We start from the raw sequence: 23,297 nt of genomic DNA, 5'->3' as shown, positions 1-23,297 counted from the left end.
AGTCATTCTGGCACTGAGAATATTCCGTGACTCAGCAGGCCCGAAAAGGAGGATGTCAGAATCCACATAATTTCGAGTCTTTTAAAGGCAAGCCGAGGAACACAAACAACACAGTGGAAGAATTTCGCAGTGGGTCGTGCGTACCCAAGGGAAAAATTCATTCCATTCCCAGCCTTTTCACTTCCTTCCTTGCCCCGGTAAAACGACTGGTTACACTTTAAATCAGCGGCAGGAAATCGCTTCACGAAACTCATCTGGCCGCTGCGACCAGGCCCTTCTGATTCTCCAGGGACCGTGTCGGCCCCATGAACGCCCCGGGACCTCTGTTCGGGAGGGGCTGGAGCGGGGCCCCGGGCAGCAGCGGGCGCTCCCGGTTGGGACCCACACCTGGCCGGGCGGGGACCCTCTTGCCGCAGCCCAAATTGGCGCGAGGCCCCAGGGACGACCCCGAGCGACCTCCTGACCCGGCATCGCCCCTCTAAGGCGCCCTCCCCCGACTCCTCCCGCAATCCGGAGTCTCCCAGGCCGCGGAGCCCAAGGACCCCAGCGACTCCCGCGCGGGGAGCGGGTCTGCGAGGCCGCCCTTCCCTCCCGGCATGCACCACCCAGCCGCCCTCCCCTCCCCTCCCCTCCTCTCCTCTCCTCTCCTCTCCCCTCCTCTCCCCTCCCCCAACCCCCTCCCCGGCTCCCCGCCCACCTCGCGCGCCCCTCCCCCCGGGTCGCGCGCCGCGGGCCCGAGCGCGAGACGCCGCTGCTCCCGCCCCCGCCGCCTCCTGGAGTCGCCGGGGCGGACGCGCAGTCCATGGGGCGCGGAGGGCCGGGGAGTTGCCCCAGGGGCCGCGGGAGTTGCTGAGAGGAGACAGGGTTGGGCGTTCTCCTCGCCCAGACCCCACCCCACCCTGCCGACCCCACCCCCTGCTCCTTCCTCCCCGGGGGCGCGCACTCGGGCACGCGCTCGGAAGTCGGGGGTCGGCGCGGAGTGCAGGCTGCTCCCGGGGTAGGTGAGGGAAGCGCGGAGGCGGCGCGCGGGGGCAGTGGTCGGCGAGCAGCGCGGTCCTCGCTAGGGGCGCCCACCCGTCAGTCTCTCCGGCGCGAGCCGCCGCCACCGCCCGCGCCGGAGTCAGGCCCCTGGGCCCCCAGGCTGAAGCAGCGGAGCGGCCTCCGGGGGACGCCGCTAGGCGAGAGGAACGCGCCGGTGCCCTTGCCTTCGCCGTGACCCAGCGTGCGGGCGGCGGGATGAGGGGTAGCCATCGGGCCGCGCCGGCCCTGTGGCCCCGGGGGCGGCTCTGGCCCGTGCTGGCCGTGCTGGCGGCGGCCGCCGCGGCGGGCTGTGCCCAGGCAGCCATGGACGAGTGCACGGACGAGGGCGGGCGGCCGCAGCGCTGCATGCCCGAGTTCGTCAACGCCGCCTTCAACGTGACCGTGGTGGCCACCAACACGTGTGGGACTCCGCCCGAGGAATACTGTGTGCAGACCGGGGTGACCGGGGTCACCAAGTCCTGTCACCTGTGCGACGCCGGGCAGCCCCACCTGCAGCACGGGGCAGCCTTCCTGACCGACTACAACAACCAGGCCGACACCACCTGGTGGCAAAGCCAGACCATGCTGGCCGGGGTGCAGTACCCCAGCTCCATCAACCTCACGCTGCACCTGGGTAAGCGGTGACAGCCCCGTCCCCTGCTACTGCTCGCCAGCAGCCCAGCTCCCGGACCGGCTGCGTCCCAGTGGCCGGCCTCACGGGCGCAGACAGCCGCGTGTTTGCTCTCTGTTCCCCGGCATGGGCCACACAGAAACTCCTTTCTCCAACTTCTTAAATAGATATCGCTTTTAACATCCCGTGAGGGCCAGGATGTTCCGCACGAGTCTCTCTGCTTTCCTGTTCTTTCTGACTTAACGGGATTCTGGCTCTCTGATTATTCTGCATTTCGGCTGTTAGGATTGTGATTTCCCCCTTTTTTTTCTGAAGCGTTAATCAGAAACTCCCATCCCCACTTTTCTCTTTGCTAGCAAGGTCATCACAGCGCATTCTTGGATCGGAAACAAGAAGGTCTGCCTTAAACACTTTCGCCTTTAAAATGTTTAGATGTCCTTCCAGGGCTGAGGGTGATTGCTCTGTTGAGTTAAGGGGGAATTTGAGGGGAGCAAATGCCTTCGCTGCCTATATTGCCTATGTGTAATTAAAACATAAATTCACTTTTGAAGATATTGTTCTTTATAGCTGCTCAGCCTTAATTAAGAACCACAAAGCGATTTGACTGCTAATCCTGGTGCAGAATGAACAAAAGGAAGTGCACTCACTGTAATTGCTGGGCATAGCCTTGTCCCTGGGTAAAAAGGCTCTCCTTTACTGTCTTCCCTTTTGCTTTCATTCAAAGCAAGTGTAGAAACACGTGTAAGTGATGTTTCAGAAATCAGGACAGGGATGTGTAGAAAACTTCATGGCAGGGCAGTGGATTGAGGATGGACATGTGTATCTGGAAGCACCAAAAATAATGTTCGATCTAGCTAAGGTTTTCTTCATCATTGAGATATGTAAATAGGCAGAAAGTTTCATTATTGTGCTTAACAGAGGAATCTATGTGTGAGAAACACGTTTGACTTAACACTTCACTCCCCGTTGCCTTGGAAGGCTTGATTATTACCAGTAGCTGGTACTAATGAACTTCCAGAGAGAACAGACTGCCCCAAGCCATTCTTCTGTCAAGGGAGGGTAATTTTGTGAGGCTAATATCACTTAGGGGTGTTGGAAAGGAACATGTTGTAGGCAAATGGTTCTTTTGATCATGATTTTGCTGCTCTCCGGTACACTAAACTTTATGTAAGTATCAGGATTCCAGAGAAAGAATTGGACTTACAAAAAGTACTTTGAAAAGTGGGATTAAATTATTGTGTGTGGAATAAGTGTTAGAAAAGCAGAATTATTTAACATGTTATTTCCAGTTGAGTCATTAAACAAATGAAACATTTTGAAAATAATTTCATAAAATGATACTATGAGGTATCTGTTTTTCAGGGATTGAAGAAGTGCACTGAGTTCAGTTTTTTACAGGTGCCTTTCTGAAGACATAGCTAGTGACCGAGGATATCCTAAGATCTGTGAGATTGCTCTTTATTTTCTCCTGTTATATTTTTTAAGTTGGCCAAAATTATTTTTGAAATGTGTATCTAAGTATTTCTGTTTAACTTTTGACTTGTTAAAGTTTCTGTGTTCAAGTTTGAATACTCTTGAAGTCTTATTTTTTTCATTTTCAGATTTTAAAATTTTCAAAGAAAAGGCGTTGCCTGATGTCTGAAATCTCAGATGCCTGAAATTCAATTGACAATTACTGAACAACAGTCTCTTATTTACATAAAGGTGGGGTTGTCAATCTTGGCTCTCAGAATTTTCTCTTGTAGGCACTGTGTAGCTAAAGGTTATTTAAGGTGATTTCAGAGGTAGATAGATTACTCAGTGATTACTACCCTGTTGCAAAGATAATGCGGTAGAGTAACCCGGTATCAGTTAAGTTAGACTGCTCCCACTGGGAGGCAGATATGTTAACTTTGGGTCATGGTTGATTAAAAGGTCAAAAGAGATCTTAGAGTTTACCTCTAACATCACTTTTTACCATAAAATGTTTTATGCTTGGACTTGGTTTTGCTGAAATTTTCCTCAACTTTTGGTAATATTCTTGCTAAATGAAATTCATAAAACTATGAGTTTAAAACTTGTAAGTTAAAAGTTAAAGTATTTTCTTACAAGCATTGTGATTAACTCTAAAAATATGTACTTTAAACTTCCAGTTTAAACTAACTTGACTAGGATACTTGACTTGTTCTTGGATCAGAAATGACATCCTGGAAGAAATCATGCATAGTGAAGGAGGTGGGAAGGGGGAAAGGTTTGTGTGTAGTGAGGTTGAGGTTTCTCTTTCTGTCCTCCCCCCCTTTAATGACAAGGTTATATGTATACATGTATGTTTCGATCAACAATTTATGACAAGTAGGCAAGGTGTTATGTGTCACTGTGTGTTTTGATGTTCAGCATATTCACTCCCCAACTCCAGTTACTCCATGGGCTGTAGCTAACTAATTATTTCCCATGAATTAAAGTACCATGACTGTTTTGTGCATCTATTAAATCTCCCTCCCAGTTCAAATTTCACATACCCTTAAACAAGTGATGCATATTGTGCTTTGCTCTTACAGAGCATGTGAAGCTAGAAATGAGTAGTGTGAAAGAACTAGGTCTAGCCACCACTTTTCTAGCCTTTCTTTTGATGTTGAACTTTAAATACAGTAAACTTTAAAATAAGCAGTCAAATCATACATAAGAAATGTAAGTAGTTATGTAAGTGTTTTGGCACTGACTTTTTTAAATTATGAAAATGAAACATGACATTGTAAATTCAAACAGTAAGTGTAATGACAAGTGAGTTTCTTTATCACTAGCTGCTAAGCTCCATGCCCTAGAGACCACCCTTCACAATTTCTTACATTAATATGACCCTCTAGAAATTTTTCATGCATACACATGTGTATATAAAATTATAGGATCATTTTAACTGATACTTTTTGGGAGGCTGAGGCGTATTTTAACAGATGGCAAATACAAATCTGATTATTGTGCCCGTATCATCACTTGCTGTACAAAAGCCAGGAAAATCAGTGTTGATTCTGAAAACAGCCGTCTCTTAAGCACCATACACAGTCATCCAGGGTTCAGGGTGCAGTGCATCCTCGGATAAAAAGAGTTAAAGTTGCTATGGGAACCAGAATTGCACTTTCTGCTTGTTGTGGGGAGAAATCTCCACCAGCCACTCTTTTCTAAAAAGAAGTCTTTTTTGTTTCACCTTCAACTTCTGGATGGATTATTCAGTTGCTGTTAAAAAGTTTGGGTTTTATGTCTTATAAGTTATAGTAAGTTTTTATCAGTACCAGTGGGGTAGTAGTTGATACTAAGATTGTAGCTAAGGATTTGCCTTTTATCAAAGCCCCATTAATTAATTTGATAATCATTGTGGATGGAAACTTGGCAGACAGGATCCTAATCTTGAGAAAGGTAGCTTTTCCTCTTTCTAAAAACAATTAGATTAAGGGAAAGAGTGCTTATAAAACCAACCCAATCAAAGTTTATGGAACTCCTAAAATTAACACTGAAACCAGATTAGTTTCCAAGCTCCTCATAAACTGTAGGAACCAATAGTGATTAAATGAAGCTTTTAAATCTGCATCTGCGTATCTTTTTTGTGTGTTTAAGTTAGAATAATTGATATATAAGGCTATTGCCTTTTATTCTCTTTGGTCCTCTGCTGAGTGTGTATGTATTTAACATGGAACAAATGGCAATTTTTCCCCCCAGGAAAACCTTTGCAAGGTGGGTTCTGACTATGTCAGGGAATAGCTCACTGTGGTGACTTCACTGTGGTATTTGTGCACCCTGAGGGGACACTATTTTAGTTTGTCTCACAAAGGCCTGATTTACATTTTGCAGGTTTCAACTTGAGAAGTTAAGGAGCTCTTCCTTAATGGCCAGCAGTTGTTGAACACAGTTTTATAAAGTTGCTGTTGGCTGCTTTCCTGTTCTACAGTTCACTGCTTTTTCTCCAAATTCCTTCTCCATTCTAAGGGCATTCAAAAAAGAATTTACACATTAGGGGAGAAGTTGGAGCTATAAGGCATTCCCCCCCCCGACCTCTTCCATTTGTCATTGGTCACATTTGTGGGAGGAATCAAGTTTTGACTATTTCAGTTCTAAATAATTTTAGAAAATTGGGTGTGCCTTTTGCTATGCACTCCTTCCTCCTGTGCATACATTCTCATGTTATTGCCGGATATTCTGCAAACATTTTAAAAAATACTCTTGAAATACATACCACTGTACCTGATAGAAAGATGTAGAAGATTGAGGGTCCTATCTTCAGAAGATTATACTCTGTTAGGAATTTACACACTCATAATGGCATTACAATAATAAATCAAGGATGTCTATATAATGTTTTACAGCTTATAAGGCCTCCAGTTTATCACTGATGAGATTTCTCACAACGCAAGGAAGGCAAAGATGCCTAAGGTTGTGATTTGCCTAAAATCATGTGGGAGATAGGTCTTTGACTACCTAGTTGATTGCATTCGTTCTTGCAGCTTGCAGCTTCTCTAACGAGTCTCTCAAAAGAATGTCTACTTTATTCTAAGCCACTTTTAAAATTTCATGTATACCCTGGTTCAGAGATACCAGACTCCTTTGGTTTTTCTTGTTTTTTCTTCTGCATACTTCTTTTTATTTATGTTCCTGGATTCCTCTCTTTTCATGCTGTTCACGCTTCGTGGATGAACTCGTGTTTCTCTCAAGGCTTTATTTGCAATTTCATTTGTAAATTTTTAAATTCTAAAGTTATATTTCTAGTCAGCTCTTTTTCCAGATCTAAAAACTTGTTGGTTATGGTCAATTTGGGATGTCCAGAGACCATATTCAAAACTAAATTCACTCCTTGTTGTCTCACCCAACTCAAAGCTCTTTTGGTATTCCCTATCTCAGTGAACTACACTGCTGTCTAACACTGAGGTTCTCAACCGATGTTGCCCACGTCTCTCCTGAAAGAACCATGCTTGACAGGCTTCATGAGTAAAGACTACTCTGGTGAACAGATAGGATCCACTGCTGTGAGGTCGGTCGGTTCTGGGTAGCTATAACTTCACCCGTTTCTTTCCCACCAATCGTTACTATAATCTGTCCAAGACTCTACTCTTACCTTCTATATCCAGACACTATGTGTCTTGAATGCTTATCTTTCTCTCCATCCTCTTTGTCTCTGCCTTACTGTAAGTTCCCATTGCATTTCACCTGGATTGTTGCCACAGCCTCCTAATAAACTGGTGGGCTTTCTGCCTCCAGTTTTGCCCTTTATATTTGGGCAGCCATCCTTTGGACTGAGTGATGATTCTAAAATGCAAATCTGATCATACAATTTTGCAGCTAAAAATTCTGCAGTGGTTCCTCAAGGTTTTAGGATAAAGTCCAAACTCCTTGGCGTGGTGTACAGGGTACTTTAGGATCTGGACCTTTTTGTTGCTTCACGTGTTCACAGGGCTGTTCTTTGGTTTGGAACACTTCTCCCAGGTGTTAGGACTCCTTCCCCAGTTTCTCTCTCTCTCCCCTTTCTGCCCCACTCCCTGGCTTGGATTAAGTCTCCCACTCACGCCACCCTGTAGGTATTTATCACAGTCCCTATCACATAGGATTATCTGTTTCTTTACTTGTCTGTTTCTACCTTTAAACCATGAAGTTTTTGAAGGACGAGTCAGGGGTTTAGTAATCTTTTAGTTCAGTTAAAGATGACTAATATTGGTTAATTGCTTGTTATGTATTAGCACCAATGCAAATTCCTGGATGTGTAGTGATTCATGGGACATTGCCCTGACCTCATTCTTAGATGAGGTGTAGATACAGAGACCCATGTCTCTCGATTTGGGGGTAGGCAAATGATGGCCTTCTTAGCCAAGTCCAGTCCAGTCCTGCCACCTGTTTTTGTATGGGCTGTGAAGAATGGTTTGTACATTTTTAATTGGTTAGAAAAAATCAGAAGAATAATATTTTGTGACGTGAAAATTTCATGAAATTCAAATTTTAGTTATCCATAAAGTTTTGTTGGAGCACAGTTTAGCCCATGTAACAAAGCATTGTCTGTGGCTGTTTTTGCACAATAAGGGCAGAGTTGAGTAATAGCGACAGACTCCATATGTCCCAGCCCACAAAGGCTGAAGTATTTACTATCTGGCTCTCATAGCACAGGTTTGTTGACCTCTGTTCTAGAGCAGTACTTTCATGTTATATAGTAAGTCCTAAGTGAGAGATGCAAGCACAGAGAGGATTCACTTCACTGACTGTTTGGGTGGAGGCTGGAGGCATTCTGTCTCCAGTGACCCTTGTCTGGCATAGTGTTCATAAAAATATATGTACAGTGAGTGAATAAATGAATGCCTGAATTATAAAACTCCCAGAACATTGAACATTAAATTCTTCAAAGCAAAACTTTTGAGCTTGTGTTTATTTTTTTATCAGTGCCATCTCTCCATTTTATAAGATATATGTCACTGTAATAGCTAATACTAAATGTAGTATGTGGTTTTATTTCTGTAAATTTTTTTAAAAAGTACTAAGGTATGGAACTGGTATGGAATTGGAAAGGCCTATGACTGTCCTTTTTTGGGTAAAAATTAGACTGTTATGTGACTTGAAGGCAGCCTAGATAAATCTTAGGAGAAAACTCATGAATTCTCACATGTGAATATGTATTTCTGAAATGTTAATTTGTATTTTTTTCCTGTAAAAATGGACATAAGCAAATTTTATTTAAAGTATATATATTCTGTAGTTTCAGCTACTTGGGAGGCTGAGGCAGAGGGATCATTCGAGCTAAGAAGTTTGAGGCTGTAGTACACCATAATTGCGCCTGTTGAATACCCACTACACCCCAGCCTGGACGACGTAGACCCTATCTCAAAAATTAAATAAATAAAAAATATATATTCACATGTACATTGTTGAAATAGATTCTTAAAGGGAATTATTAAGCAGCTGAGGGGAAAGGTTACAATGAAATATTTGCTTGTTGTATATAGCATCCTTTTAAGTTTAGTGAAGTCATCATGAGTAGATTTAGAAGATAGGCATACTGTTTCTTTAGGATAGTGAAGGAACTGTAAATGTAGAGTACGGTATAGCCCAGTGTATTCCACATTAAAGTGGTTAGGCCGATGAGCAGTAACCACATATTCATCTAAAGTTAATAGGCAGCAGCAACAGTTGCTTCTTTTTTTTCTTTTTTTTTGGAGACGAGTTTTGCTCTTGTCGCCCAGGCTGGAGTGCAGTGGCACAATCTTGGTTCACTGCAACCTCTGCCTCCTGGGTTCAAGCGATTCTTCTGCCTCAGCCTCCCGAGTAGCTGGGATTACAGGCAGGTGCCACCACACCCAGCTAATTTTGTATTTTTAGTAGAGACGGGGTTTTACCATGTTGGTCAGGCTGGTTTTGAACTCCCGACCTCAGGTGATCTGCCCGTCGTGGCTGCCCAAAGTGCTGGGATTACAGGCATGAGCCACCACACCCGGCCCTGCTTCTTTACTTGTTCATTTTTCCTGCTGGATTTTATTGACAGCTGTACCACTGTTCTGTTTGGGTTTTAGGGAAAGGTGTTAAAGTTTAGAGCAGAGCTGTTTGTTTATTTTTACTGCTGAAAATTTCTGAGAAGGTTTTTAAAAATATGGGATTAATGTTTCTTCAAGTTGTCAGCTTGAAAGTGTAAAATTTCAAGATGATTTTGTGCGGATCCTATTACTTTGCCTTGGTTGCTTGCTATAAGACTTGTTTAAGATAGAACTTGCCCTGTGGAGAAGAATAGAGTAGAATAAAATAATTTTAAAATAAGAAAAAAAAAAAGATTAAAGAAAAAAAAAACACACGTGTAAAAGGGCCCTGCTGGAATTTGCAAGCATCTCCTTTCTTGTGACATAAAGTTAGGTGTTTGCTCATTTGGGTCTAAAATTGACAGCTTGCTAATGGGGTTACCAGAAAACCCATTTATAGAAACATTCCTGAGATTTTAGAGTACTGCACCAGACTAGGGTGGCACTAATTAAGTATGTCTGCTTTTCTATGAGTGTGCTCTTCTAGGGGCCAGCCCGAAATAAGTGGGCCCAGTCAGCCTGGTACAGCTACATATTCATGAAATAAAATAAAGCAGACTTCTCTCTTTCTTAGACAATGGCACCCTCAGATCTCTTGTGGGAGAAGAACCTTATGGTAAGGCTGGGAAATGAATAAGGGGATTTACCTTATTTCTTTTGAACTTTAGGAGTTACATTTCCTCAGTTCCCTTCTTTTACTCTTTGTTTCCAACTGTGTGTGGCCGCTTCCTCTTATATTGAGGGCAACATTAGATTCTTTTATTTTTAGATTTTTGTTATTTTATCTTTCTGTTTTGAAAGTTGGAGGAGATATTAGTTCAAAATCAGTCTTCTTCACATTCCTTGCTTTTTTTTTTATTTTTAAAGAGACAAAGTCTCACTCTGTTGCCTAAGCTGGAAGTGCAGCGGTGCAGTCAGAGCTCACTGCAGCCTTGACCTCCTAGGCTCAAGTGATCCTCTTGCCTTGGCCTCCCACGGTGCTGGGATTATAGGCATGAGTCACCATGCCTGGCCTCTTTTTTTTCTTTTTTTGAATTTGGTACGTGGCCTTATATAGAGTTAAGGACTCAGTAAATTTTGTTTCATGATGATAAATCACAGTACTGTGTATATATGAAAGTTTCTGCTAACCAGAATGATTGATTGTGGCAGTGACTATACAGGTACCTGTCTGTTTTCAGAGACACGGTTAATGACCAGTCTCTTTTTTTCCCATCTTCTTTAGAGTTCTGATTTTGTGTTCTATTCTTGAGCTGGGTGGAGCTCAAGAATAAATTTACATATGTAAAATTTCAGAGCTATGCATTTAATATTTGTATACTTCATTATATGTAAATTATTCCTTGAATAAAAAAATGAATTAAGAAACTTTCAGCCAATTGTAGTACACTATAATATAGTTGATTTTGTTTGTTTTTCATATGATTTTTGGCTTAGGAGAGAACACAATGTGAGGCTTCATCATCTAAAATATATTTCTCTTAGTGTCTTTCTCCTCTCTACCAGAAGTTGCTGGCATTAATAGGCATTAACAGATATTTGTTGAGTGATCAAATCAGTGAACTGGCTGGTTTTAATTGAGTTATGAGCCCATTTTCATTGAAGTACCTGCAGAGCCCTCTCATACAATCAAGCTTGATAGACGCCTCAGGCAGTGGAGCATGGGAAACCTGGGGAAGAGCTGTCCTCTGTTCTCACCTCACTTTAAGCAGGTAGTGGTTTTGGTTGATGCTTCATTGTTTGATGTGGTAAAATGGTAAGTCTGTGGGTTTTGCTGCAGGTTTAGAGAATTCTTTAAGAATGTCTTTGTGTGGCATATGCTTTGGTCACAATGTCTGGTGCTTAGGTAACTTGCTATTTAATTTCCATGGTGAAATGTAAATGTTCCACATATCACTTAAATAATGGGAAGACCCCATCTTCATTCATTTAAACATGGTCTAGGTAATGGCTTTCTCTTATTGAGCCTTTTAGAAATAAAAAGTCTGAAGTTTGAATCATGTGGCTTTCTTGGAGAAACTTATTTTTTATTTTTTTTGAGACAGAGTCTCACTCTGTTGCCCAGGCTAGAGTGCAGTGGCATGATCTTGGCTCACTGCAACCTCCACCTCCCAGGTTCAAGCGATTCTCCTGTCTCAGCCTCCCGAGTAGCTGGGATTACAGGCACACACACCACCATGCCCTGCTAGGTTTTTTGTATTTTTTTTAGTAGAGATCGGGTTTCACCATGTTGGCCAGGCTGGTCTCGAACTCCTGACCTCAGGTGATCCACCCTCCTTGGCCTCCCAAAGTGCTGGGATTACAGGCGTGAGCCACTGTGCCCGGCCGGAGAAACTTATAAAGCTATGAAATATTTCCAGTGATCTGAAAAGATCTACCCACTTAAAATGAGATGAGCTTATTGCATTTTGATTCTAATTAGTGGACAAAGGACTTATGTAAATAAGACTGCTGGGGAGAAAATGGTTCACTCCGACGTTATAGTATGGGATGTGTGATTTATGATAGATGTTGAAGATACTTTTTATATCCTAAAGATAGATTTATTCGTAATGTATTTGAGATCAGACAAAAACATTGACCTGTAGGCAAAATAATTCAGTTGAAACTTTTTTTCTGAGATGGAGTCTCACTGTTGCACTGGAGTGCAGTGGCATGATCTAAGCTCACTGCAACCTCCGCCTCCCGGGTTCAAGCGATTCTTCTGCCTCAGCCTCCTAAGTAGCTGGGACTCTACAGGTGCATGACACCATGCCCAGCTAATTTTTGTATTTTTAGTAGAGTCGGGGTTTTACCATGTTGATCAGGCTTGTCTCGAACTCCTGACCTCGTGATCTGCCCGCCTCGGCCTCCCAAAGTGCTGGGATTACAGGTGTGAGCCACCGCGCCCAGCCCAGTTGAAACTTTTTAAATTGTTAGGAGAATACCTGCAGAGCATTTTGAAGAGTAGGGATTGAAGTCAGCCAGGAAAAGCTTCCTGGATCTTGAAGAAAAGTAATAGACATGAGTGTAGGGTGTTTCCAGGAAGGTTGAGTTGTTTGAATAAAGATCTAAAAGTAGTTAGATAATGGTGAAGGTATTATTTGCCATTCATGGAGCAATGAGGACGTGCCAGATGGATTCTGAGGAGAACTTGAAAGCTGGGTGACAAAAGAAACTAAATTACCTTTTGTCAAGTGCCTCCTGGTTACCTCTTTGAGTTCTTCAGTCTTGAGAACTATTGTTAGCCCCGGGGAAGAATAATATGACTAGTGACTTTTCTGAGGTTGCATAGGTTGAAATCCAGACCTGCTGTGGTACATAGATTATGTTTTTGCCACTCTGCCATTTTAGGTCAGACCTGCTGTAAGTGATAGTGAATTCTAGAAAGACCTCAAATTGAGGAGTAAAATGAGAGTGCTAAAGAACTAAGCATTGTTTCTCTGATAGACCACTGCTTTAGGATCTCTGAATTTCGACTGCTTTTGTTAAAAGGGCTTTACACTTATTCTTAAGAACAGAGGATTTTTTTTTTTTTAATTAAAAAAATATATTTTTTAGACAGGGTCTTGCTCTGTCATCCAGGTTGGGGTGCAGTGGCACGATCCTATTTCATTGCAGCCTCAAACACCTGGGCTCAAACAAACCTCCCACCTCAGCCTCCTGAGTAGCTAGGACTACAGGCATATGCCACCATGCCTAGCTAATTTTATTTTTTTGTAGAGATGGGGTCTCTCTGTGTTGTCCACACTGGACCCGAACTCCTGGCCTCGAGCAATTCTCCTGCCTTTGCCTCCCAAAGTGCTGGGGTTATAGGTGTAAGCCACCATGCCCAGCTGAGGATTGTTTTCAGTGGAAGAATTTTAGGTTTTGGGCATATGTACTAGTTGTATGATATTTAGCTGTTAATGCTTCTAGAAATTTCTAAGGAATTTATTGAATTTGAGAATGAGGTCCTGGATTTTGTCAGTGTCTGTTGATAGAAAAAATATGCTCTACCTGTGAAAAGAAAATTTCTACACGTTCTGAATTTATTATGCCAAGCGGAAAAGTTAGGCCCTGGAGACTGAGTCACATAACATGGCTGTTTTTCTTCTCTGGTGCGTGACTGTTGCTTAGGGACCTTTGTGTTGAGATGTTACCTATAACCAGATACCCTATTCTTTATTCAAACCTAGACTAAATGCAGCTGGAGGTAGAGACCCCTGTGATTGTTACTGCTTTACAATGGAGTGTTAAGCAACCCCCTTAGAGTATAATAGTAACCAATCAAATCTTGTATCTATATGTTAGCCTTATGCAGAAAATGTTGTAATCCTGTTTCACTCCCCTATTTTTCCTATATAAATGATTCTCACCTTTCCCAATGCTGGGGAGTGCTGAGCACCATTCTTCAGTGTCCATGTTTCCTGGAAAACTACCCTCACACTTTGTGCTTGAATGAATTCTTTTTTTTTTTTTTTAAGACAGCATCTTGCTCTGTCTCCCAGGCTGGAGTACAATGGCGCAATCTCGGCTCACTGCAGCTTCCGCCTCCCGGCTTCAAGTGATTCTTCTGCCTCAGCCTCCCGAGTAGCTGGGATTACAGGCGCTTGCCACTGTGCCCAGCTGATTTTTGGATATTTTAGTAGAGATGGGGTTTCGCCATGTTAGGCAGGCTGGGCTCGAACTCCTGACTAGGTGAGCCATCTGCCTTGGCCTCCCAAAGTGCTGGGATTACTGGCGTGAGCCACCACGCCAGTCCTTTTTTTTTTTTTTTTTTTTTGAGACAAGAGTTTCGCTCTGTCACCCAGGCTGGAGTGCAATGGCGTGATCTCGGCACGCTGCTACCTCTGCCTCCTGGGTTCAAGCGATTCTCCTGCCTCAGCCTCCCAAGTAGCTGCGATTACAGGCATGTGCCACCACACCCAGCTAATTTTTGTATTTTTAGTAGAGATGGGAGTTCACCATGTTGGCCAGGCTCCGACCTCAAGTGATCCGCCCCCCTCAGCCTCCCAAAGTGCTGAGATTACAGACGTGAGCCACTGCGCACAGCTGAATGAATTCTTTTAACTGGATCCTCTGTAAAAAACACATTACACTTATTTGTGAAGAACAAAGGATTGTTTTCTTTTTTTGTTTTGTTTTGTTTTGTTTTTTAGATGGTGTTTCACTCTTGTCGCCCAGGCTGGAGTGCAGTGGCACGATCTTGGCTCGCTGCAACCTCCACCTCCTGGGTTCAAGCAATTCTTCTGTCTCAGCCTCCTGAGGAGCTGGAATTACAGGCACCCACCACCACGCCCGGCTAATTTTTGTATTTTTAGTAGAGATGGGGTTTTGCCATGTTGGTCAGGCTGGCCTCGAACTCCTGACCTCAGGTGATCCATCTGCCTTGGCCTCCCAAAGTGCTGGGATTACAGGCGTGAGCCACCGCACCTGGCCCCAAAGGATTGTTTTCAGTGGAAGACTTGTAGGTTTTGGGTACTTGAACTAGTTGCATGATATTCAGTTGTTAATGGTTCTAGGAATTTCTAAGGAATTTATTGAATTTCAGGATGAGGTCCTGGATTTTGTCAGTGTCTGACAGGAAAAGTGTACCCTACCTCATTTCCTGAGGGATGATCAGTGGCTTCATTTATACAGGGAATGCCACCATCTTATCTCCTTTCTGCCTTATCCGTGACTTCTTTCTGGTTGTTGAGAATTGCTGAGTTTAGTTCACTTGCTTACTTTATCTGACATTATTAAAGATAAGGCTGCCTGGTCTGTCTTCACATTCTAGTTCTTTCCTTCTCTGCTCCAAGTAAATTCTAACCCTTACATGGTATGTTTTGTTGTTAAAGTTTGCTAACTGAATAGGTCTAACCCACCTTTTGTTAATTGATGGATAGATAGCTACTGTAGTCCCAGGAGCTTTCTTTGTCAGTATTAACATTATTCAGGTTCAGAAGTGATACTATTCACTTTGATGTCTGTGTATGTGAATTTGCAAATCTGTAAGTCTCTCTTTACCTCTTCCTCTCTCTCTTTCTGCCTCCCTCCTTTTCTCTTTAGTTTCCCCAGAGTGTTGCCAAGCTAAGGTTCAATCAGAGGACTCTTAGATACCTTAATTTTTTTTGGCTTTATTTTTGAAGAAAGGGATCATCGTTCCCATTAGGACATGTATTTACAATGTGTTTTCTTTTGCTCGCCCACCACACTCTACCACTACTTCTAGAACTTAAAATTCTAGGATTGTTTTTTTCTCCCTCATGCCCTATCCCCTTTTTAAAAAAAGTCAAAACTCTTATTATAGTAGAACTTCACAGGTTTGAAGTTGGCTGATTAAATATACTAAGTATTACTGAATCACTGCCCTGCCTTTTCTGCTTTCTTTACAGACCTGTTTAGTATACATTGTATGTATTTTTTTTTTTTTTTTTGAGACAGAGTCTTGCTGTGTTACCCAGGCTGGAGTGCAGTGGTGTGATCTCAGCTCACTGCAACCTCCGCCTCCCACGTTCAAGCAATTGTCCTGCCTTAGCCTCCTAAGTAGCTGGGACTACACGCATGGGCCACCATGCCTGGCTAATTTTTGTATTTTTAATAAAGATGGGGTTCTACCATGTTGGCCAGGCTGGTCTCGAACTCCTGACCTCAGGTGAGTCACCCACCTAAAGTCCTGGGATTACAGGCGTGAGCCACTGCTCCTGGCCCACAGATGATTTTTAAATGCTCCTGCTCAGTTTCCTTTCTTACAGGGAGAGTGGGTGGCACCCTGTGCTACACCGGAGGGCTGAGTGTTGGGTTTAAAATGTCCTCAATGTCTTCCCTTCTCTCTGCTGTTTTTTGTTTTGTTTTGTTTTTGGTCAATTGGTAAACTATGAATGCATAAATGTTTTCTCAGGACTTTTCCATCAACTTTCTTCAGAGAGAATGAAGGGATCCCAATGATTTCCAAGAAAAGAGTTTTGCAATTTTTAGAAAGAGGGTAGTGACAGCATGATGAAATGAGCTGAACAGCTTTTTTTGAGTTTTCACTGGCAGGGACTGGGAAGTGATATTTTCCTGCCCTGGCATCACGAATCCCAATTAGAGGCAGGAGTCTGCTGCCCACATGTTCTCAAAATCCTCGACCATTTTATTATCAAAAACTGTAAGGAATAAATAATTTGACAGTGTAAAATGGTTAGATCAAGATTTGGAGTTTAATAGACTCTTAGTTTTCTGGAATGTCCACAGAGACATCCGTGGACTCTGAAAAATATGTGGCTAACTAGAATAATAAAATCATAAAATTTTGGAGTTGAAAATTTAAGCTATAAAAAAAAAAAGAAAAAAGTTTTAGGGATAGGTCCTGGTTTAATTTATTTAATCTCTTACCAAATAATTTAAGGTAGGCGTAGTTGCCTTGGGTGAGCAGTTTTACCTGTAGACTCGTGCATCTGTGCTACCATTCTTCAGTGGTTCCCATCCATCATACCCCTATTATGATGGTGCTGGTGACATCATCTGTTTTGATGCCACTAAGTTTAAAGAATTTTTTCTAAAAAAATTCTGGATCATGATCTGATAGAGCTGAGCATGCCGGAATTTTCATTGAAATTGTGTTCTTTTGGAGGTGGGAATAAACAAGTGACTAAGGATAAAGATTGTGGTGGGGTCGGGGGAGGGTTAGAAACCAAAAGAGCAATTGTGTACTTGAATTGCTTTGGTCATGTGATTGCCCCTTCTTGGGTAAAGGGTCGTGATCAGTGGCCGTCAGTGTCTTGGATTAACTTTCGGAGCAGTCCATACATAGTTTTGAATTTGTGGTATTTTAGATAAGTTCATGGGATAGAAAGTCTATTGGAGACTATAAATTCTTAGAATTCTACAAATTATGAGCATTTGTGGGAACATCTGTAATGCAGCTGTAATAAAATTTGTTTATTATCAGGATTACTTTAGAGGCTCTTGCTGGGTTGTTTATTATTGTTTTCAGCATTTTTGCCATACGCCCTGAAATAGCATCAACTCCTGGGTAGACTTCAGGATCATTCAGTTTTGTAGCCATTCTAATCAGGTTTGGGTTTTAAACATATGTCCACTTTAGAGCTCTTACGTCCTGGCACAGACGTCGATGGTGAATCCGGACCATTTCAAGATGGACACTGATTCTGGAATTAACATACTTCCCAGATGTTTGTAGTACATATTTGTTTTCTGTGCTGTCTTTCATGTGTTCTTCTGTGTCTGTCTGTATCTGTGCTTTCCTCTGTTTTTACTTTTAGAACCCCTGGGGAAAGGTAGGTATCTGCTTTTTGGATTGGGAAATAGAATAGGTATTAAATTTTTGGTGAAAACCTTTGAGTGGGTATTGACATTTCTGTGAGAGGAGAGGCTGCTTTGTTCCCTCGAGGGAGACTGTTGGTGAGGGTGGTGTTGGGGGTGAGACTCTGAATGTAACTAGACTTGGACTTCTTCACATCTCTAGTGGTTTTCAATTATGAAATGGGCAACTGATGCTCTGAGTCAGCAGCCTTTTAACCATGCCTGACTGAAGAGAACTTGTGTTTGAAATTCACAGCATTGCCTGGATCCCTGCTGTCTTTTTGTGCCTCCCGCTAACACACAGCTGTTTTTGTTCGTACATCATTTTGTGTTCAACTGCCTGGTTACTTCCTCAGGTCCCTTTTATGGTGAATAATGGACACATGGGAGTTTGAACACCCAAGTGTGTGGTTATTCAAACAGGAAGTCTCAAGGAAGCACAGTAACTTTGTCAGAGGAACAAAAGATGGGACAGGAAAGGCTATTGATGATTCTAGGCTTCAAACATCTGCTGGGAAATCTGACAATTTCTGAAATACAGATATTCCACAGCTTACAAACAAGTTGGTTTGTTTATTTGGAACTTGTTCCATTTTTTAAAAATCAGGGTATTAAATCTTCATAAAATAGAATTGGAGGGGAAAAAAAGGATATAATGTGGCATCATTAGTGTTAAAAGGAGGAGAGAGGCTCTGCCTGTGGCTTGACTGGGTTTCAGGAGAAAGGCTGGAGCAGCTCATGTTGACTGAAGGTAACCCTGAGGCTGTAACCCAGGGTGAGCACATAGGTGGGACTTGACAGAGGCTGCTAGAGCTGACAGAATTGGATTAAAAGATGATTTTATGCAGAGCTTTTGATGATTGAGCACTGGAGGAATATGAGATAAAGAAGAATGTAGGTTGCACTTAAAGAGCATGCAGTCCAGTGGGAGAGTAAGAATGTGTGTATCAACAAATATTCTCTGAGACAAAACATAAAGTGCCGTGAGAGAAGGATAGAAATTCCATGTGATTGCAAAGGAGATATGACTATAGAAGATCAAAATAAATGCTTCCCAGAACGTTTATCTGGTGACCATGAAGATTCCTTATGACCTTGGGATTCCTTGTTTATATGATAAATGACTTGCCAGAAATAGTCAAATAAATCCTGATTTTAGATTTAAAAATGAAAATTAAATCTGGAAGTCAAAGAAGGGGGAGCTCTGGTTTCATAACAATTTATATTAAGCAAGCGGGGTGATGCAAATGCTACAGAAAAGAGTACTGTGTCAGGCTTAATTAATGGAAGTGATAGTATTCAAAGGAGTACAAGTTCTGTGCATCTTATTCCCCTGCCTTTAATTTCAGTCATGGTAAACTGTTCATAGTAAACATGCTCCCACCGTGTGGGTACTACTACATTTTTTTCTTGACTCTTTACTTTTCTGTTTTTTCCTTTGGCTACTTCCTAATCATCTTTAAAACTCCTGACAAATTTCAACTCCTCCAAGAAGATTTTGCTAATTTCTAATTCCTCTGTTCCCTCCAGAGCACTTGCCTTTATGTCATTTGATGTTTATACGTCCACTCACTTCTAAAATCCAGTAAGCATATTGCATACCTAGGACGTGAGGGGTGCTATATTGTATTGTTTTCTCTCTTTCCCCCATTAGCTGAGTTCATCAAAGACAAGACGAATTCATAGATTTCTTCATTCATTCATTTACAAAGATTTATTAAGCACCTGTTAACGCAAAAGGTACTGCATAGTACCGGAGACAGGGCAGAGAAGACCTAGAGCTTAAGTTCTGGGTAAAAAAGCATGCAGTACAAAGGACCTGACCTAGGGAGGATTTCATTGGCTTCCCCTCCACCACCCCACTGACTTTTATGTCCCTAGTGTACGGCATAATACCTTTTATATGGTAGTAGGGGTTCAAAAAAGTTTGCTGAATGAGTGAATTTCTGTTTCTTTGAGGCTATGGACACAGAATGCAGATGAGTGCAAGAAACAGCAATTTTGTTTAGGTTTTCCCATGATGGAATTTGCCTTGTAGATAGGGTTTTTAAAATTGATCAGGCAGAATAGGATGGCTAGTACATGGTATAGTTTCCTCACCAGCATTGTTAGATGAAGAGTAAGTCACTGTATCAAAGAGCCCGAGTATAAAGTAATAAAGTAAATAAAAACCCAGTTTTAAATCATTGAAGTTTGTTTCTCCTTCAGGTGGTAATTCTGAGGTCAGTGGTTCAGGACAGCAGGGTAGTTCTCCACGCTGACATTCAGGGACTCATGAGTGTTTCCTGGAAATAATCTGGGATCCTTTAGGATATCATTCTTATGTGCCTGGTTGAGGCTGGGTGATAGGCCCCTGTGCTTTCCAATTGGGAAGATATTGAGGAGTGTGTGCCTAAATCTTAACACTTGAAAATCTTACCTCCCCAAAGTGCCATAACACCTGAAAGTGTATTATCTGCCACCAGAGAGAGCTTAGTCACTTGGCCACCTCAAACACAGTAGAGGCTGGAAAATGGGGTCTAGCTGGGTGGTCTTGTGCCTGGCCACAGATCTATTACAGTGATGGATGGGTTGGTGGGGAGAGAACAGATTTTTGGCAGACAGCTCTGCCATGCCAACTCCTGTGCTGAAGAATCTGGTTTCTCCCAAGTTCTGGTCTTTCTGGAGAGTCTTCAGAGGTTCCCATTCTGTGGCTGGCAGTTGTAGGGAGTGGGTATAGAAAAATAGGGACCACGCTTACTGTGGATCCTCACAACTTTAGCTTTTCAGTAAAAGAGCCTCTGAAGAAAGGGTGTGTACTCATTCTGCTCTTAGTGCACAGCCTTCACTCCCTGACTTTGCAGAATTGGTTTATTCTTTGACCTTTTCCATTTTCACACCCCCAGCCCTCTCCTGGCACTGAGATCCCACTGTACCTTCTTGGTGTTGTGTACTTACACTGATGGGCTCTATGTCTATCTGCCTCGGAGGAGCATATCCCACATGGGCATTGTCTCAATTCACTTGACGATGCTGATGGTGTTTACCTTCAGCTGTGACAGACCAATCAGAGCTGTTTTAAAACCCAGATGTCTTTTAGGAATGAGAGTTCCAGAAGTGATAAATCAGTGCTTTTTGTGGCTTGAACATATACAGTTTTGTTGTGGAATCTTCTTAAATGTATATTTATCTTTTTCTTCATTGCGAGTTCATTGAAGGCAGCTGCGAATCATGTTTTAACCATTAATTAGGTGTCCAACTTAGAGTGGGGTGCTTATGATCTAGTAGATTTAGGAAGATGGGTGTATGTTACATAACACCCTCAGCAGGACCCCCATCTCCAAGCAATTGAATATATCTGCAGTAAAATGTATTCATACGAAACAGGCTGATGAAAGGCTATCATAGCCTCACACTAGGTCATGTTTTGTTGTCACACATTATGAAAATCTCCTGCTGTTTAGAGCTTTTTGAATTGAGAATCACAGATGAAGGATTATGGACTTATATCACATTTGATTACATAAGTTATATCACTTTTACAGATAGTGATAAAACTACTGAAGACTATATAAAAATGTGAACAATAGGCATCTGGTAAATTGGTTGTCTAAATAAGCAGATAAAGTTTAATAGGAAATTTCATTTCATTGAAAGGGTGAATTTTGACATGTTCTAACAATTTGAGTGAATGGATTATGAAATTATGGTAACAATATTTAGAACTACAGATAGGGCATTACATAAATATTTAAAAGAAGAAAAGAAATAGGGTTGAATTCTGATAAAAAGTGACCTATTAGAAAAGTATTTCTATTCCTCTAGGGACATCCGTTCAATTTTTGTTGTTGCTTCATTGATTTTTGTAAAAAGGTGTTGCTTCATTGATTTTTGTAAAAAGGTGTTGCCTTTTAAAAATCATTTTAAAAAGGCAGTGTCATTTTTAATGACATTACTACCATGCATAGTTTTGTGAGAAACCTGGCTATGTTAAAGCCATTTCATTTGAGATACATTTTGAATTGAAAGTTATTCTGTTGTTCTTGTTTTCAGAAGCAGATAATTTTGGCAATGTCTGTGTCCTTCTTGTCTGCTCTTTATCTGTTTACCTACCTGCTTATCACAACTAACTTTCTGTCCAGTTTTTTTTAATCCTTAGTAAATCAGTGTCTAGGAATCTTTAATCACTCAGTTTTGAGGATGACTGTGTAAATGGTTATAAATGATTGCTTTTGCCTGTTGTGTTCTGTCAGCTTGGTTTTTGCTTTCTAAAAGATTACAGTCTCCTTGAATTGACATCTTTCTTTTTTATTTTTTTAAAGTCGAACTCATTCTCTTTATTTGTGCAGAGTCCTTTGCCCAAAATACATCATGTTGTCCTCTGGGCTTTACTGTCCTAGTTTCTTTTGGAAGAAAAATGCCTTCTCTATAAATTCTTCCCCACATCTTAGAAGTGTGACACAGCAGTGCTTACTGTATCACTCATTGGTCACTTGAGCATACCATCTTCTTTGGGAATCTTTTTTATGTTTATTTATTTATTTTCATATGCACCCAGCGTGGGAACCATGTTTTAAACCATTAGGTCAGTAACTTAGAGCTGGGTACTTGACTTGTAAAACGATAGGCATTTAAATATTCTTTGGCTCTTTTGATAAATCAGAAGATTCAATTCTAAACTGACAGAGAAGCCTAGGACTAAATTAAAAAAATATATCCAGGCCATGGCTTTGGAAGGGTGTTTGGAAGAGCTGTGTTCACTAATCATTGGAGAAAGGCCACGGAACTATTTCCTCAAGATTTAAGATATCCCCCTTTTGTGGACAGTAGTAATAGAAGACCTGTCTGCTCTGTTGAACTTTCCTTTAAGAACTGGAAAATAACTGAAACCAACCACAAAATTGTTTCTTTTTAAGAAGTGTTGTCTTCCTTTCCAGGATCCACAATGCCAAGTTAAATACCTTTCTTTTTTTAGGGTAGCAGAGTTTCTCACACTGAGACTTTTAAACGTTTCTGTTATATTAACTGTAAAGTGTCATGAAGTTGGTGTCTCAATGCTTAAAAAAAAAAAAAAGATCCACTAAAGCCTTCTTCTTGTCATTTGAAGGTTATTAAAATGTAATACTTCCCTTGTACATTCTTAATACTGATTTCCAGTGAACCCAGGGATTATTTCTCAGAGAGGAAATTCTGTTGTCACCTAGGCTAATAATTACCAAGTGCTCACCAGTAACAACTAGAATCTTCTCAGTAGGTTTTTTTTTTTTGGCTTTTTTTGTTTTAAATATATATGGCCAGTTGATTAGTATGAATTATTGTTTTGTACTTGCAAGTCAATACAAGGTAAAATAGATAATTGTTTATGCAGCCAAGTATTCTGTTTTAGTGCACATAAATATGGAGTAGAAATAAAAGTTTCCATATGAAGTAGATTAGTAACTCTAGGGACATTTCTTCCAATTTTCCTCACCCCAGGTATCTACTACCATGGATTTTATGTTTTAGTCTTTTGCTTTTAAAAGAAAATAGTTTTGTAATTCCTAAACAATGTATTGTTTGTTTTTGAGCTTTGTAAAAATGGTGTTCTATATGTGGTAATTGGCAACTTGCCAATTGAAAAAAAGTTCAGTATGTTTTTGAAGTGTAGCTGTAGTTCATTCATTTGCATTCCTGTCTAGTTAAGATTATACTACACCTAAGCTTTTGATTATCCTGCTGATGGATTTTTTGTTGTTGTTGTTTTACGAATAGAATGCTCCTATGGGCATTCTCACACATGTCTCCTGATGCCTATGTGTGAGATTCTCTCTACCTGGGTTGCTGGGTCATAATACATGAGTTTTTCAATGTTATAAAATAATGCAAATTGTTTCCCAGAGTGATCGTGCTAGTTTAGATGCTCA

General features: G+C 41.6%; 1 protein-coding gene and 1 long non-coding RNA gene across 2 annotated transcripts in view; one reads left to right on the top strand and one right to left on the bottom strand.

Annotated features, from left to right (window-relative positions):
- Positions 1-939: 939 nt before the first annotated feature.
- Positions 940-23,297, top strand: part of LAMC1 (laminin subunit gamma 1) — a 122,259-nt gene continuing 99,901 nt past the window's right edge. The window contains exon 1 of the mRNA XM_001162648.7: positions 940-1,654. Coding sequence (XP_001162648.2) covers positions 1,237-1,654 — 418 coding nt within the window. The 5' untranslated portion in view covers positions 940-1,236. The remainder of the gene's footprint in view (positions 1,655-23,297) is intronic.
- LOC129135673 (uncharacterized) lies at positions 8,517-10,929 on the bottom strand. The gene is made up of 2 exons (XR_010151626.1): positions 10,774-10,929; positions 8,517-9,364 (listed from the first exon to the last, which is right to left on the bottom strand). It is a non-coding gene; the product is annotated as an uncharacterized LOC129135673 (long non-coding RNA).

The sequence above is a fragment of the Pan troglodytes genome, chromosome 1 (assembly GCF_028858775.2).
Source record: "Pan troglodytes isolate AG18354 chromosome 1, NHGRI_mPanTro3-v2.0_pri, whole genome shotgun sequence".
In the NCBI taxonomy this organism is placed as follows: Eukaryota; Metazoa; Chordata; class Mammalia; order Primates; family Hominidae; genus Pan; species Pan troglodytes.
This window is presented reverse-complemented; position numbering and strand designations above follow the sequence as displayed.